Below are 18,469 nucleotides of genomic sequence, written 5' to 3'. Positions count from 1 at the left end.
TATTAAGCTATTAGGAGTTTTAGAATTAATTACATCAATGATTTATTCTTTAAGAGGAGTTAGGAGGGAAATTATGGTGCCAGCTTTGGAGTCACACTTACTTGGGATGAGGTCTCTTCTTCATTATTTTTAAGTTATATGTGAATTACTTACATTTTTTTAACCTGTACCCATATCTATAATGGTTGAATGAACAATAGTTATCTTATAGAAGTTTTGTGAGAAATAGATAATGCATGAAAAATGCCTGGCAGATAGTAGGCTCTATATGACTATAGTGATTTCTATTGATAATAAAATAGCTGTCTAAGATCATATTTTCAAATCAGGCCAAAATTAGGCATATCACTTAGAAAACACTCGAACAATGTCTGCAGGGAATTAGCCTCTATTTAAGAGCCTAGTGGCAGTTCAAGAACCTGAAATTAAGGTCAAGGCCAAGGACATATTCTAATACCTTTTTTGATATGTTCTTAAGAACTGTCCAAAATGGTCACACACCTACCACTTTTAATTTTGAAATTTTCATCCATAAATATGAAGACTAAAATTTTATTTGCCATCAGCCAACTTATAGTCATCATCCCAAAGGTAAATGAGCAGTATCTACTTTGTTTTCATTTTTGAAATTTAGAAAGAATCGGAAAGTAATAAAAAGTAGTTTCTGCATCACATGAAGCTTCAGAGAAAATTAAATAATTTCCTGGTCAGTTTTCCAGTGTTGCATCATACTTCCTGAATCATGTCTGTGTTTCCAATCCCTGGTTTTTAAATCTACTGGGATATTAAGAACCCGGCCATAGCACATGACTGCACAGGTTGTGCACTGCACAACTCAAGGGGGAGAGGGTGCCTACTGCACAGGCTATGATGAGAAATGCATCCCTAGTGTGCAGTGCGTCCCTGTACAACTACGTGTGGTAGCTCTGAGAGGCTTGAATACTTTCCTGATGAACATGCTATGCCATTCAACAAATACTTATTGAGCATCTACTATGCATGAGACGCCGTTTTAGACTCTGGGGATACGACAATGATCAAAAAAGACACAATCCCCATCTACATGGAGTTTACATTCTGGCAGAGTAAAGAAGGGAGACAGATAATGAACAAAAATCAAACAAGTATATACTTTGTCAGATAGTGACAAGTGCTAGGGAGAACAGTAAAGCAAGGTGATGAAGAAATGGGATCTCGGCAAGGGGACAATTACTTTTTGAAATAAGGTTGGCAGAAAGCCTTTGCTGTTGGTATTTTTGATCAGAAGGGAATGAGGGAAAAAGCTGTTCATACAACTGAGGCAAGACTATTTCAGACATAGCAAAGAGCAAGTGCAAACACCCTAAAGTGGAAGCCTGCTAGGCACATTTAGGGGACAGCGAAGAGGCATGACGGCTGGAGTGAATTGGATGAGGGGACAGAGATAAGACTGAAGTCATGTGATTGAGGGTGGAAAGTAGATCTCCTAGGCACTAGACACTTGTGAGGATTATAAGGTCTTTACTCTTATAAAGGGACACCACTGGAAGGCTTTGAATGGAAGAGTGACATTATCTGATTTAGGCATTAAAAGAATCACACTGTCTTTGAACTGATTTTTATTGTGAAAAGTTGTGTGAGGTCTAAACAATTTTCCCAAATACTCTAGGACGGTTTATTTTTGTTTTGCAAGAATTAGTAACCTACTTTTAAAAATTGTTTCCTTTTTAAAGCTGTATTCAAATTCAAATATTTAAACAAATATATTAAATATTTGAGGAAAGTGGTAAATATGCATTAAAGCTAATTCATTTACATCTTTCCTGATGTTTCAATTTACAAAACAATCCAGATTAATTACTATCAGTTACAAGAAGCACCTGAAAAAAATCTCAAACATCTCAACAGCGAGGGAAACTGTTCTGCCAACACAAGGCTTCTCTGCTGTGGGGACATTAGTTGCTCACGAAGCAATTTGCATTTTGGTTAAGTTAACCTAACCTGTAGAATACAGTGTTCTGGAATGTCTTGGCCTTTCAGAAAAGATTCAAGCAATTCCGTTGTTTATAATAATACTATAACTTAAAAAAATAATCACAAAATCTTGCATGCTAGCAGTTTCATATAAAATGCCACGCAGCGAGACTTGTGAATAAAATACAAATGTTGCTGTAAGAACTCTGCTACATTTTCTGAAACATCTTTTATCAAAGTATTTATATATGTATAACTCTCTTCCCAAAGGCTGAAACGAACCTCGTTTCCAAACGTGCACACACTTGTTTAGTAAGTACTTATGGAAGTTTACTTATGTCTACGAATAACTCATAACAAAAAGCAAAAGAAAGAGTATCTCAGGCTCACAGCTGACTTGTCTCTATATGGATAGGCCGACACCAATTCCTTGTACCTATTTTTGTGAATAAAAATACCCCACAGGGTTTTCGAAAAAAAAATATCTTGTAATAAATAACAAAAATGATGTCTGACTCAATCTGGATTTCTTTTAATGTCATGACTAATTTGTATCACTGAGGTATCATAACTCATCTGGTAGATTCTTGAGCTAGGACCCACAAAGAGTTGGGTGCTTTAAGAGTTGGACACATCTTGCCTATAAAGCCAGTCATCAAAATCAATGTCTCTACTGTGATACTTTATTATGAAGGGAAAGAAGCTAACATTGCCAGTCCCCACCATGTCCGGCCCTGTGATGGGCATCTGGCATATCTTAGGCCAGTTAGTCTTTGAAGTAATCTTATGAAGTAGGAATTATTATACCAATTTTAAATAAGAGGAAACTGAAGTCAAGGAGGTAAAGTGATATGTCTCAAATGATATAGCAAGCCTGTGTTCCAGCCAGGGTTTGTTCAAGCCCTCACCTGTCTGACTTCAAAACCCCTGCCCTTCTCTCTACTGTAGGCTGACTCCACCGGGCAACACTGTCTTTTTAAACACATTTAATGAAATAAAATTAAATAGCCTCAATATTATCGTCATCATCACTTTCTTTTTAGCTACTATTTTTGAGGATTTTTTTTTATTTGCCAGTCCCTGCTGTAAGGACTCATAATCCTTACAACCCTTTTGCAAGGTGAATATGCCAGCATCATGCTGGACACTGTGCATACTTTAGACAATTTTGCATCTCTTTTTACTGATGAGACAACAAAGATAAGAAATGATAAATGAACCACCCAAGCCTGGGAAGTGGTTGAGCAGGTCTTACTCCTGTGCCTGTGGGCTCTTTTCACATTTTTTACAGTTTGACAATTAAAAATATATGTAACATTATACTCAAATTAAATAATCTGAACATTTACAATTCTAAAAGGGAACTGATGACTTGAGACAATATATAACTATGCTTCAACACTTGAAAATGGTTCTACTAGACACTTCTGAAAATGATTTTAAAGCTCCTTTTCATTTGAACAGTGCTCAACATTTTCACGGCTTAGTTCATGTTTTTACGCTAGCTAAACATAACTGTTCTTGATCCTTTCTCCATGAGTTGGAATCCCCAAACAACTGTGATCCAGGTGAATCAAGAATGAGGTAATAAATTATAAGGATCTGTTATCCTGTTGATATTCAAGAACTACTTACCCTTAGTAGGTAGGGGTTATTTCCCTCATGTTTCCTAACTAGTTTAAAACATTAAAAATTTTAAGAAATTTGCTAAAATCTTGGTTTAATAGTTAATATGAAACCTGAGAAGGCTTTTGTTGATAAAATGAAGGAATTGGGGATGACTTGGAAAATGAATTTCTTATTACTGCCTATTTTGGTATCTTGAAGTTCTTATGATCTAGTTTTTCATCTACACTGCTTTTTATAGTGAATGCTTTCATTGGTAATAATCATACTTAGGTTACTTTTTTGACTAAAAGCAAAATAAAAACTAATATAAAAATGTGCTTATACTGTTTACATGAATTGTGATTTATCAATCTATTCACTTCAGTGTAGACAAAATGACTTTTAATTTTAAAGTCTAATTAATTTTTTATGATAAAAAAAGAATAAAATGCTGGTAGTTATTGAGGTAAATAGCATATCTAACTTTTGAAATTTTAACCCTTAAAAGACTTCTGTTGAACTATAAATGTATTCTTCTGCTTTTAGTGTATAGACAAATTTTTCCTTTAAAGTATACTTAAATATATGATTTGAAGGCTTATATTTTAATTTTGACTTATAAGACATATTTTTTTTATTTTAAGATGAAATTTCTCCCCCAAAATATACCTAGTCCCTTCAATACCCAAGAATAGGCTATTTTATAAACTTGTAGCATTGTGATTTCCCAAATCATATATCTAGAGTATGGATTAACTTTGTTTTTTAATGTTTTGTAAGCTTATTTAAATGAAATTTTGCAGAGATGTAAACATTAAGCTCTTTTTCAGCTATACATCTTACTTATCTCCACTGTAACCAATGTCATGATGATGTTAGGACCGTCCTAGATAATCTGGGATTCATAGAATCTATAATTTTAGGGCAAAATAAACCTCAAAGAATTATGAGCTAAGTCACCCTCATTTCCTTCAATTAGATTTCTCATTATTATTCCTCCATTGTTTCAAGTCAAAACTCCACACAACTCAGGTGCCACAGTATCCAAAAACATGTCTTGAAACAGTCAGCTGGAAGCCAGTGGACCCACCCGCATCAAAGTCTTCTCTCTATTCCTCCGTTTAGGCACGTTCCCCTTTCTGTTTTGCATTGTAGTTATTTGCTGATGTGCTGTATTTTCCCTACCAGTGAGATCATCGAGGACATCATCCTGAATCACATTCATTTCTTCAGTGATGTGTTATGTTAATTTTCACACAGTAGGCGCTCAAGGAATATTGGCTGTGTACTCAGTCATTTTTTTGAGCCACGTCAAATTGTCAAAGAGAATGAAAAACATATTAATAAGTATTTTAGAAAGTCTTGGTCAAGAAAGACATCCGCAGAGTAGAAAATTCTTCAAGAGATGAATCAGAGTAACTGGCACATAAAAGTGACACATTCAATTTTTCACCTTTATATAACCTCCAGAAGATCAAATGTTAATAAAATATTTATCTTTAGTTTTCACAAGCCAGATTTTGATTTAAAACCCTTGGGTACATGAATGTCATGCCAGACCAAAAATACACCATCATGTATTTTTAATTTAAACATGGATCTGTAAAAAATTTATATATGCCTGATATGAAAAAATCTGAGTGAAAATCTCTCAATAGTCACAACAAACAAGAAGACAGAATCTAAAAACAATTGTTAAACTTCTGTAAAAGTACAATGAAGAACATATCATTTGAAAGTAGAATATGGCATTGATGTACACATAAAATGCATTATCTTACCTTTAGGGAATCAAAGCAGGCAATTACTCTTCCATTTTCAACCTGGCAACTTTTGGGGGGGTGAGCAAATTTGCATTCCTCATCAGAGCGTGAGCATGTTCCTCTTTGGAACTGTCTGCAGACTTCTAATGTCAGCCATTTTGTATCTCTGACTGGGGCAACATTCAAAGCCATGATGATAAAGTAATTTAGATTCTGTTAGTTTCTGTTAAATGATGAAATCAATCCAAGTTCCAATGATTCCAAAACTATTGTGAAAAATCCCACATGTAAGTCTGAAGATAAGTGATAAATTGCTTAATGAAGTCCAATCCAAGAAGCAGTGAGGAGATAATTATTGGCAGGCAGTCACTCATCAATCAATATGCCCCACTTGAGGACTGTGGGCCGAAATAAAAGCATGCTCAGTGTCATCTCTGGCTGTAAACGTCCAAGTCTTTCAACCGTTTTGCAGACACAAATGTTATTAATAAAGTGACTACAATATCATGGCACTCCTTGGGAGAATATTTAGTTCTGAAGCTCACAGCTATTGACGATGCTAGAAAATAAGCCACTTAGACATTCAGATCTTAGCAGATTTCTTTTTCCTTCCACCTTTTAAAATTCTGAAATCAAGCAATTGGCAAAGTCAGACAATTGAGGTATCTTCATCCAGTCATAAGGTCAGGGTAACGTGTATTTGACAGAAAAACAAGACGAACACAACAAGAGTTCCCGAGCTGCAGTTTCCAGCAAAAGTGACTTCACACAGGCACTTTTAAATCATGAACCTGAAAAACACCAATAAAATATCAAATGACACCCAAACTCAATAGAATCAAACTCTTTAGCACTTTAGGTCTTGTCTAGAATTTGTAAAGATGCAATGTAGAGCTTTGCGCTTTGCGTATAGTGAGGAAAGTTATGCATTTATAAAAAGAGAGGAAAAATACACAACTGCAATCCTATTGGAGAAATGATCTAAGCAGCAGTCCAAAAGTTAGCAATGACTCAAAGAGATGAGTGTGGCATACACAATAATTATGCATTCTGAAACAATTCAATCTAATGTGCTTAATAGCCAAAACAGTGTATTAGAACTGTGGCTTCCAATTAATTTTACTTGATTTTATTGTTGGAAATGCTATAAACAATTATTTGGGATGTGTCTTTCCTATGTAAAAGGACATTGAAGTTTTGGCTGAAGTGTGGGCTTCTTTACATCCTTTTTAGTTTATAAAGATTCGAATTTAGAGATGGATAGTAGAAGCCTCTTGATTTCATTCTCAGATCTCTTATACTTTCTCTCTACTCTTATTACTTGCTTAATGTTGGTATTTCCCTCTGTCCTGTAAGCACTAGGAAGGTAAGTATCTCTAATGCCTCACTTCATGGGTCTTAGGTTCGCAAAAAATGTTTATTGACTGATTTAACTGATGATTGACGCAATGACTGAATGAATTTAAGTTAGTTTTAGGTTAGTTCAGTTTAGTGTTTAATGTAGTCAGAATCTAAAAATGCTCTGTTCTGTGGAATGCTGGAGTTAAATATCTACAACAAAAATATAATTAGTAAATTCTGATTTTTAAAAGCATATTTTATTTCTTATAATATTTTCAAAAATTGTTAAATTATTAAAACATTAAAATTTAACATTATTGGGCAAGCATGAATAAAGAACTAAATATCAGAATTTGATCATTTTCATAAATTATACATGCCGCAAGTTTACCTGAGATACTTGCTTAGCCTTGATATCCTAAAAAGTGTATGACTAAGAACTTAACAGAGACTGGAAGTAGATTATTTAAAATCAGTATGTTCCAAATAAGTTCAGAGAACAATAATTCTTCAGTGGTTCTCAAGTGCTCCCTGAAAAAGTAGGTCCCACAATCAATTAAGTTCAGTTAACTCCAGGTAAACCAAGCTAGCTGGCTTCCTGGCAGTAGGGCTTTTTTTGGCCTTTGACTCTAATAAGGGAAGTGAAGTAATGACATCTCTCAAGCTTATCTGATCGTGGGGCATTTATTTAGCAGCACATCTCTCATGAATAGTGGGAAATGCTACTTCATCCTAATACTTATTAGTAGAAGTGTTTGAATGAGTTTTAATAGTATGTGCATTTAAGGAAATCGGCAACCTTGAAAGCTATGACACATACCTAATGTCAACTGTAAAACATCTGAGGGAATAGGCAGGCTCCTGCTTGTCTGTTTGGCAGCATTGTGTTCCCAGAAGCTAACATCAACTAGCTTAACTTAGGGCCTTTAAGAAGACAAGTTTAATAACCAAATTTACTCTGGGTAAGGTTTCACAGACCAGCCTGGACCTGTACCTTCATTACCTCAACCCCCACCTCTAACCCCCGTGGTGAACAAAGGATGAAGGAAGCAAGGAACAAGGAAACATTTCTGCCTGTGTATGCAGTGGAGTGAGACACTAATAATAAGGAGATTTAAAATGATGGCTTGGACACGTCTAATTTATATTAGCAAGATATTTATAGAGTCCCTGAACCCTATGGACCAAGGTAAGATGAGGTTATGGGAAAATAAAGATGCAGGAGACATCCTCAAAGGCAGCAGCACAGTCTTTTTGCCAAGCTTCACACGTAGTTAAAGAAACAGGCAAACATGTATTTGTGCATATTTGGCAAATGGATAATTACTCAAGTATTCTAAAAAAGAAACAATGCCCTCAACCCAGTCCAATGAATGGGGTATGCTTTTGCTCATACTTTTAAATAAAAAAGACATTTTTTTTTCTGGTAGAAACAGATTGCCATTTTTAGTTACTATGAAAATCCAACCAAAGTTTAGGTGGTCAGAATCTATCAAGGTGAACTTGCTTTTAAAAGCAGAGGAGCCAAGCTTGCTGATAGCCAGGGTTCTGTGTATGTCAACAGTGTTCCAGAACGAAAGGGAGGTGCATCTAAATATATTGCTATCCTAACCTCCCACAAATCCACTCTTTCTCCCAGATTGTTCACTGTTTCTATACTAAAAGTTGTAGGGTCACTGTTATCAAAGTCACTGCTTCCCTTGGACTAACATAGCCTCCATCTTCTGCAGTGGGTACAGATAGGCAGCTGTGGGAACGAGAAATAGAGCAGATCTGATTAAGTTAGGGGAGGCCACCCAAGGAGATGGGCAATGATGGGTAAGGATAGAGAAGGCCAACTTTTAACATGGTTATGAAGGGACAAGACTAAATTATGCTAACACATTGACTAAATTACTTATCGGATCTTCATGACTGCAAATTCCTCAGAGGAAGAGTTATATGTTAGGGCTTCACTCTCCAAGACAGAAGCCACTAGCCACAGGTGGCTATTGAAATTTGGTTAGTGCCACTGAGGAACTAAATTATGAAATTTTACTTATTTTTAATTAATGTAAATTTAACAAAATTGATTTTCAATTTAGTTATTGAAAAACTTTAAAGTGTGCTTGGACTGACTTGAGTATGTGAATCTACTTTTTGGTTGTAAATTTTATGAAATCTAAATACGGGTCAACTATTTCCAATCAAAATTCAGCATCCTAATTGAGATGTGCTCTAAGTGTAAAATTCACATTGATTTCTAAAACTTACTATGAAAAAAAATATATGAAAACCTGTCATTGTTTTATAATTACTACACGGTGAATTGATATTTTTAACAAATTGGATTAAATATTATTACTAAAATTAAACTCACTTGCTTTTTTTTTAGCTCTCCCAAATTCAGAATTATCTATGTAGCTTACATTGTATTTCTATTGGTGGCACTGTCTTAGGGATTTTTGCATTTCTTCTATCAGCCAACAGAGAATTTTCTGGAATGGTGGAAAGTACCCTGTCCTGAAAGCCAACTTTTCTAGGCTTCATTTTGCCAAGGTTCCTTCATATGACCTTATGTAAGTCAGTTCTCTGAGATCCAGTTTCTTCATCTGTAAAATGTTGATAATACTTTCTACCTATATGACACAGGTACTGCCAAGGACAGATTATAGAGGAAACATAAAAATACTTTGTAAACAGTAAAGTGCTATCCAAATGCAAGGCAATGAAAGGAGTTGCTCTATAAATACTTATTGAATAAATCCACTTTCAGGCTTCCTCTCTCTTTGCAGTAGTTCTATATCAATGACCAGAATTGCATCCGTGGCGGCTCTGCTCCAGCCATAGATTCTAAAAGCAGGCAGTGCCTTAGAGATCAAAGAGCTGACTGCACAGGTCACTCAGGGCCACTTATCTGGAGCATCTCTCATTTCTCAGACCGACTTATTTTGCAGGCGAAAGGAACCCACAGCGAAGTTTCCCTGAGTACAAATCCCACAGCGTTACTACAAAGGCCTGAAGTCTGCTTTCTTTCTCCAGCTTCTACTAACCCAGAAGTGAACGAAATAGTTTTAGGGCCAAGCAGTCATTCTGGGTGTGATGTGTAGCCTGAATATGCTGGTAGCATTGACAGAGAGCCTGCCTGGTTTGAGGGCCTGGTGAAAATGCAGCTACTGATTCCATTCCCTCATGCCCTGGCTGAGTGGGGAGAAAAGGGTGGCATTTTCTAGTTCATCTGCCCGTGGGAGCCCCTGTTAAAATGCGTCTGTTGTAGAGAGGGCACCTTTTTCTAACTCTGAAAAAGGTCCCATATGTGACAGCATTGGCCCTGATTATATGCAAGGTACGATTCATCTTTTCTGGAAGTTTCTGGGCTACACTGGGAATCCCTTTGCTCATGCCCATCAAGCCCTCAGCAACCTCATGTTCTCCCCTCCTCCGGCCTTTCTGAGCCCCCTCACACAGGAGAGATGATCTTTCCTTGAAAATTCAGCCGAGTCACTAAGCTGGCACGACAAGGCCTCATCAGCTCTGTGCCCTGAGTGGTGCTCCCGCCTGATCTCCTTCATTCTCCTTTTGAGGACCTCTCTATGGGCCATCTTTTAACACTGTCTGGTAATTATTTTTAAGTAGATATCATTATTTCCTAATCACAAGAACTGTAAATATTGATTTTCAAATCTCTGGAGTTCAGGTTAGTGGCTGGTATATGGGATATACTCAACAAATGTTTGTCAAATGAACTCCTGATCCTCCTCCAACGATTGTTTGCATTTTAATGTGAACCAAAGTCTAACCTAAAGGAATAAGACTTCTGATAGGGGGTTTCAGTATTATCTTGTAGGAAAATTCCAGCAGGTGCCACTGGCTTACTCTGTTGCTGCCAAGTAGCTTGAGAGTGAGAGGAGCTGCCCCAGGGATAAAGTATTTGAGCTTCAAAACTCAGAATCCGTAGCCCAGCAATTTTCAAAGTGTAGTACCTGGGCCAGCAGCAGCAGCCCCTGGGAGCCTATCAGAAGTGCAGATTCTCAGGCCCCAGAGCAGAGGTACTGATCAGAAGCCCTGGGGACAGGGCCCAGCAACCTCTTTGAACCAGCCCTCCAGGGCATGACTCTAAAGCACACCCACGTTTGAGAACCACTGTAGTGAGCATTTCTTGCCACCCTCCTGGGTGCCAGGCACCCTGCGGGTCACCGAGGGAACAAAGACATCTGTCTGCCCCGGGTTGATCACGGGGCCTCGAGTTCACTGATTCTCACAGAAACAACTGCAGGAGGGCTGGCTGGGGGCTTCTCCCAGTGATTATGTTCCCAGTCAATAAAAGCAAAACAAAACTAGGCTAAACAGAAAACACCTGAGAGATTTGTCCCAGATAAGACTTCATTCTATGAGAATAAAAAAATAGACTAACTCATAGCCTGTAGATTTTGTTTGGGCCTTTGGCGGGGGTGGATCGGCTTTGCTTATAGAACCCTTGTCTGAGCGGGACTGTCTTCGGGGCTGGTGGTCCTTGGCAACCAGCAGCTCAGTCCTCCATCCTTCACTGCTGGAAGTCTTTACGGAGGGGCTGCTTTGTAGTGCCTATAACTCTGAAGACAATGCCAGATATAACGAATATCGAGGTTCATTGCTTGACTCACTTCCAAAGAAAAGGCAAGACTGACGTTCAAGGATAAAGAAACAAGGCTCTTATAGTTATTTCTTGAAATGCCAAAGGACTTGCCATTCGACGCTACAAAATAACCAATCCCAAGCTATTTTTAGGGTCTTTACTTCCATGACACCTCATTTTTCAAAATATATTCAAAACTCTTCTAGATGTTATATTTTCAGAAAGCTGCAACTTTCGACTGCATAAAAGAATTTGCTTCTCACATTCTTTTACAGCCGCTCAGGGATGCAGCAGGGTGAGTCTGGAAAGCGTGGCCTTTCATTGTAAACCGAGGAGGCCACCCCTCTTCATTAGACACCCCTCAGACAAGCCTGGGCTCTGGACCCCAGGTGTCCTCGCCTCGCCAACGTTTTGTAGCTAGTTTGTACATTGTTGAGGGAGAAAACATCAGTCATGTCCGATCTTGAGACTGAGGTTGTTCAAAATTTAAGACTGCCTTAAGGAAAATAGTTCTTTGGCACAGAGCTCCTCTAGTTTACTTTGGGTCATCTATGGTATTTAGCTGTCTGCCAGACATTGGCCTCCTAGGGAGCTGATAAAAGGATCCTTGCAAAACAAACCGATTTCTGAGTCAGACAGTCAAGGACTCATTATCCATTAAGTAATTTATAGGATGTCTTTAATTTTATTTTGCATAAATCTAATTACAATAAAGAAGCTATTTCTCCTTGAGTTTCCTATTTCTAATTTTGAGAATTGTGTTTCCTATCTTTGATTTTTAAATTCTTAAAATATATCTTTCGAAAATGATTTTTCTTTCCTGTAGTGGCTTCATGTTTAGGCATCCCACCTCTATTTTTGGAGCTTAATTTAAAATAGCTCTCAATGTGTTCTTTCCCTTGATCAATGACTCGGCTGCATCCTGTACCTATCAGATGCAGACGCCTGGGCTGGAGAGGGACCTAGAGGAGCCACGGCTGGAGTACTGGGCTGAGAGCCACTTGACCTCCAGGAGTGGTGTAATTCTGCCCTGTAATCACAGCCACTGAGAAGAGGTCCTTCATTGGGCCAATAAAAATACAGAAATGAGAGAGGTCTCACTGCGAAAAAATAAAGAACCTAATTGACTTTTTTGAAGAAAAACAGCGAAGGGAACAGAGAAAGTGATTGTCCTTAAAAACATTTTTCTTTCTAGACATTTTAAACTAGTTTTCTTTTTAATTTATTGAAAATACAAATGTATTGGTACTTTGAAACTTCTGAGTGATTTAGGGCTAAAAACCAATTTTGCTACCCGTATACTATTTGCTCCTCTACCCTGAATGGCTATGTAATGTCACCTAAGCTCTCTGAGCTTCAGTTTCCTTGTTTGGAATCAAGGACATTGAAAATACCCAAGCCATGAGTATATGTACTGCAACCAAATTATACTTAATAGTATATTATAAGTACACTCTATATGGTCTCTAACTTTTATCAACATTAGATAAGTTATCTACACTCCTTACATCGATTTGCATGTATACACACACAAATGATAGGTGAAAAAAACTTCTACTCACTGAAAGTTATAAATTTCTGTAAAGTAAATGAAGTGTAAGTATAAGAAGGTAGAAAGGTCCCTTCTATGAAGTCTTTCCTAGAATATCAGTTAGACAAACCTTTGGTAGATGCTCTTCCAAGACTAATTCCAAACCCATATTCATTTTAAGCAGGAAAAGAAGCATGGCTAATAATGAGGTCTTCATTTTATGTGGCACTTTGTTCTATTGACCATACTTTCAAATACATTTTCATAGGGGGAATAAAACACCGGAATATCCAAGGTCACACAGTGAATCAGATAAGTCAACTGTTTGTGACAACGGTAATAAAAGGATAAACCCCCAACTAATTTTTTTCTCCTGTATTTTGTGTCTAAAGTACAAGTGGAAAATTAATAAAATCAGGGTTTGTTTTAACACGTGAAATTTTCTGGTCCATTTTCATTGTAGTTTCCAGGAATGGGCAGAGAAAGAAATCCCATCTTCAATCAGAAGAGGAGAAATTTCTAAATATACTCCTGAAAATATAGTTAGTTATAATATATTCAGCACGTATTTGTATTCAAATCATGTCTTTTCCCTGCATCTGTATATTCTATCTAAACATTTATAATTCAGTTACGAGATGCTCTTATTAGAATAAAAGCAATTGTATTTGATAGCATTTAAGACTGACAGCACTTACCGGTTTCCTGGATGTCCAGGACCCAATGGCTGCAGTCGGAAAGAACAATTATCAAGCTGCAGGCTGCAATCTAGCCCTGAATTCCCAGAGAACTCTTTGTCAGAACTTCTATTTTCTTCCCTGGTAACAGCCTCCTGTGGACAAGACTGCTTTTTAGCTGATCCTTTTCCTTTTCTCTCTCTTCCATTGTCCCCAGCCAAATAGCTATTTCATCTGCTCGTACACCTACAAATGCCAATATCCCCTTTTTTGGACAAGATTTTTGTAATATAACTTTTATTATCACTAAATGAAAATAATAATCTAGACAACATATTTTTTAAATTCAATAGATTGCCATAACTGAAATATAACTAATATATCAAAGGAAGTAACTGTTTATAAAATACATAATGTATATTTTAAAATTTCAATACTCAGGCACAAGTATATTAGAAGAAAGAAGGAAGTGGCCAGATGCTCACACTTCTATATACGTAACATTATCCTGAGTGTGACAGTCACAAAAGCAGATTGACATCAGTGTGACAAGTGATATGGCTTTTCAAAATGCCAAACAATTCCTGTCAAAGTTTCTAAAAAGTGGAAGCGCAATCTTGGCTCAACTTACACAGTGTTGCATTCTTGAAAAATTCAGTCATATTAAGACTGCCCCAAAATACAAAATAAATTAAAAATAAAAAAAAACACTTTGTACAAATACATAAAACAGAGTTAAGATCTTGACCCAGATCACTATTTTATATATGCGAATGTCCAGCAGGACACTCAAAAGTCATGAGATACAAACCAGTTCTTCACTCTGAGGGAGTCACATCCATTGTAAGATCCTTTACTCCTGCCTATCACATTCTAGAGATGCTTCCTAGTCCTTTGGACAACGGAGAAAAATGCTCCTTTAAATTTCCAAAGGGCTCTTTAGGGGATGGTATTGAGAAGAGTGAAAACTGAGAATAGTGCCTTAGGGTCTCAGGCTACATAAGTTTGAGTAGACTTGGGTGTAAAATGTCAGGATTATTACTAAGGTAGACGTTGGAGAGCACTGGAGGGATCTGGGCAAAGCTCCAGCTGGAGGGAGCTCTCTGGTAGCATCATCAAAGATGCACTTGAATTAGAAGAGTTCATGGGTGGTGAAATTGGTCAGAGATTATAGCAATGGTCCAAGCAGAAAGGAATAATCTAGACTGAAAATTATTTTGCAGTGGTGAGAAGAAGATGGAAGAGGGTGATTCTAGATCATGGCTGGTGTAAATTTATTAGAAAAGAACCATCTTTGGGGATTGGGAATGTGGAGAGCAGGGAAGAGTTTGGTCAAAGAGGACTTCAAAATTTGGATCCTGTGTGGGCAGGAGGACACCAAAGCTCTACCCAGGGGGAAGGATGCCAGGAAGTGGAATCCAGTTGGAAACGGTGGCACAGAGGTCGTGGTCATACATACAAAGTTGGAATTAATGTTCATAGGAAAGGACAGCTAAAACCGCAGAATTGCTAAAGAGAGACAGAGAAAGAGATTAAGATTTTATATTCACATATGTGCACATACAAAGGAGGAAAAAGAAAAAGACTTGAACAGGGTCAAGGACAGTTCATTCAGTTAGAGGTGACAGAAAATAGCGGAGCAAGCAAAACGCAGAAAAAGAATAATGAGCAATGAAAGATCATCTGAATATTGCAACATCAAGGATGCCATGAGAGAGGTTTAGAGTTTCGAGATGGAGGGAGTAGCCAAAAAAGCCCACTACCACAAGGAGTGAACATTCAAGGGCTTGGGCACAATTAGTAGTGACTAGATGTCATAACCAGGACTTCACTGTTGACTTATCACGCGGCAGTTTCTGTAGCTCCTAGCTGCAGGGGTAGGAGCAGGGGAGCTGGAAAAGGAGGCGCTCAGCATCTGGAACTCTTGGGGGTGTTTGGGCTGCAAGAACACCAAGTAGCCACGAGGAAAGTTTTGAACTCTCCACTCTTTCCAGTCAGATGGGCACTGATTACCTGTGCACTCTTGGAGAAGTTACCTTTTTCGAACCTGAGGTTTGCTCACAGGATTGGAAGGAGGTGCTATGTGGGAGAGTATCTGCTTCTCCCATCACGCTTCCCACCTTTCTTTTCTGAATGGAAAGAAACACAACTGAAGCTTGGGAAAATGGCAGAATCGCAGTGCAGGCCACAGAGCTGGAATCCGCCAGAGGAGGGCACCCAAAAGAGGGGCAGGACCAGACCACTAGCTCCACGGGAGGTTTGGCCTTGGTGAGAAATAAGATGCTCGTTAGGAGGTGGGAAGTGAGGGAGACAGCCTAGCTTTCAGCTGGAGAGCAGAAAAATGAAATTGGACAACTTCTGTCATGTGGCCCCTACTATCTCAGTCAGATGGAGGTTCTACCTGCCCAGACAGGCAGTGGTGGGCCTCAGGCCTTAGAGAACGTTCCTGAAGTTGTGGACGGCCCCTGTGGGCAGTTGCAGAAGAGGAGAGATAAAACCAGAGAATGTTAAGTGGCCCAGGAGGCACGACCTCAGTGAGACTGCATGAACTCATTCTGTAATGAACAAGTATCGTTTCCTTCCTATCTCTATCTACCCCTGGCAAGCCGAGAGCAGGGGGTGAGTAAGGATGGTACCAATCTCAAAAATCAAGGCCTTGGAAATGGGACCATTTAAAGTAACAAAGAGGTCTGATTTATCACAAGAATACACTTAAAGCTGATTGAAGGTGAGGTTAGGGAAGCACTGTTCTCTCCTCATGGAAATTGTATCTGTTATCAGATAATTGTTTCTGAGTGTATCATAAAATATTTCAACATGGGCATGTGCATGGGTGTGCCTGGTCTCAGAACTGGGCATGACTTGTATCCCCAGTCAAGAGGGACTGAATGAGGGACTGGTTCAATCGTGGGCTCGGCCCATAATAATCACTTGTGCTCTGCAAATGAGAGAGGAGCCAGTGGCTTCCCTTAGATTAGAATGAGCAGCTGCATAAAAGGTGCCATAAGGAGGGCACGTCTCAGTGAGAGGAAAGAGGCTGGTGCTAGAGGAAGCAAGTGTGTTGGGCTGACTGACAGATTCCTGGAGCGACAGTACCAACCTGGGGTTAGCATCTTTAATGGCGAGATAAGCCCGAGGTACCAGCTTAGAACAAACATTTATTGAGAACCGCTGACATATTGTTTTTGAGATGAAAGGTAATAAAGATGAGAGAGATCAGAATTTACACCTGGTGGCCAGTGTAAACAACAGAAAGAGGCTGCTAGCATATCTGTGGATGGTGAAGGTGGAGGCGGAGGGAAGAAGTAGAACACAAAATCCACGAGGCCACTGCTTCACCACCGTTCTTTCCTCCGGTTTCATGGCTTTAAACCCACCAGACAGTGATGACTACCAAACTGGAATCCTTTCTCTGTCTCTCTCTCACTTCTTCTTCCCTCTATCCCTTCTTCCCCTTCTTTGATAGCCTACATTTGATCCAGAATCTAGCCCCTTCTCACCACCTACACTGCTACCACCTGCATCTAAATGACCATTATCTCACCTGGATTAATGTAATAGCCCCCTTACCAGTCTCCCCTGCTTCTGCCCTTGACCCCTTCAGTCCCATTTCAACACATTATTCTGACTGATCCTTTGAAAATATAATCAGATTATGTCACTTCTTTGCCCAGGTACTTCTGATGGCTCTCACCTCCTGTGTGCCAAAGCCAAGAGCCTTACAATAGATCATACTGACCTCTACGATCAGTCCCACACCTTCCTCGACCTCCTTTCTCCTTGTTCACCCCCGTTTAGCCACCCCTGCCTTCGACTGGTCTTTGATCAGCCAAAAATGGGCCTGCCTCAAGGTTTTGACTTCACTGTTCCCTCTGCTGAGAATGTGCTTCTCCCAGAGAGTACCAGGCTCAGATGACAGCCTATGGGGAGGCCTTTTCTGATGTAATATTGCATAAGTCCTACCTCCTCACTCCAGCTCACCCAACTTTACTTCTCTCCAAAGTCCTTATCATTGTTTGACATTCGCATATTTACTTACTTCTCTGTTCACTTTCTCTCTCAACCAGAATGTATTATCTGTGAGGGCAGGGTCTGTATCCCTGACATCCAGTCCAACACCAAAACTTCAGGACATAGTAAGCACTGAATAAATATTTGATGAATGACTGAACAAATAAATGCATGAATACACTGCACAGCTCATAGCTTCTGCCTCTGCCTTTATTGTTTGCTTTGTTCCATCTTCATCATGTGATTTGAAATATTTCTCAACCACTGTCATTCTTGCTATTATTTCAGAACTCTGGGACTTTGATTTCTAGCTTTAAAATAGGGATGGAACCATTTCTAAGGCCACTTCTGTTTTTAAATTTCTGTGATTGTACAATGATTGGCAAGGCTGATTTAAGAAGAGATGTATTTTTAGGAACTCTTATCAGTTCAGCTGGGTTTGTCCTAGATTTGTTAGCAGGCCATTTGAACTGTGAGATCTAACAGAAGCTTCTGCATGGGGTGGCATTTGGGAAGTCCTTTGTGTTCCTGCTCCAGAGTCTAGATCTGAGGGGGCATCCAGGTGGGAGAAGTGGCAGGGTTCTGCTCTCGGCAGCCAGGAAGGAGCAGGTATTGAATACTTAAATCTAAGGCTGCAGAAAGGACACAGATCTAGGAGCTTGATGCCCCAAAGGTTTCGTTCTTCTTTTCTACATCTTCTCTCCTGGTAGAACAGCACACAGAATGCTGCTGTGCACCAAGAGCTCACCAACATCCCCGAAGCCCTGTCTTCATGGTGCGGTGGTGGGAGCTGCTGTGGTTTCAGATCTAGAGGAGGGTCTTGAGCTTTCTGAATGGGAGCAATACTGACTCCTAGAGGCTGTCAGCAGAAAAGGTTGCTGAAAGTGGATGTGAATATCTTCCTTGATAAGACTAGGCTCCAAGAGGCTCCATCCCTGCCCCTGGTATTCTCTGACAGGCCAAGGCCCAATTTTTGACCCATACGGACCCT

General features: G+C 39.1%; 1 protein-coding gene across 4 annotated transcripts in view; it reads right to left on the bottom strand.

Annotated features, from left to right (window-relative positions):
• The window catches only part of MBNL2 (muscleblind like splicing regulator 2), a 161,855-nt gene that overhangs the window by 108,921 nt on the left and 34,465 nt on the right, over positions 1-18,469 (bottom strand). For all 4 annotated transcript variants that reach the window (XM_023528012.1, XM_023528010.1, XM_011355506.2 and 1 more), the window contains exon 2: positions 5,343-6,115. In XM_023528012.1, the coding sequence (XP_023383780.1) occupies positions 5,343-5,516 (174 nt within the window). In that variant the 5' untranslated portion in view covers positions 5,517-6,115. The remainder of the gene's footprint in view (positions 1-5,342; positions 6,116-18,469) is intronic.

Source organism: Pteropus vampyrus, unplaced genomic scaffold (genome assembly GCF_000151845.1).
Source record: "Pteropus vampyrus isolate Shadow unplaced genomic scaffold, Pvam_2.0 Scaffold21, whole genome shotgun sequence".
Lineage (NCBI taxonomy): Eukaryota > Metazoa > Chordata > Mammalia > Chiroptera > Pteropodidae > Pteropus > Pteropus vampyrus.
Note: the sequence above shows the minus strand (reverse complement) of the source record. Positions and strands in the feature narration are given on the sequence as shown.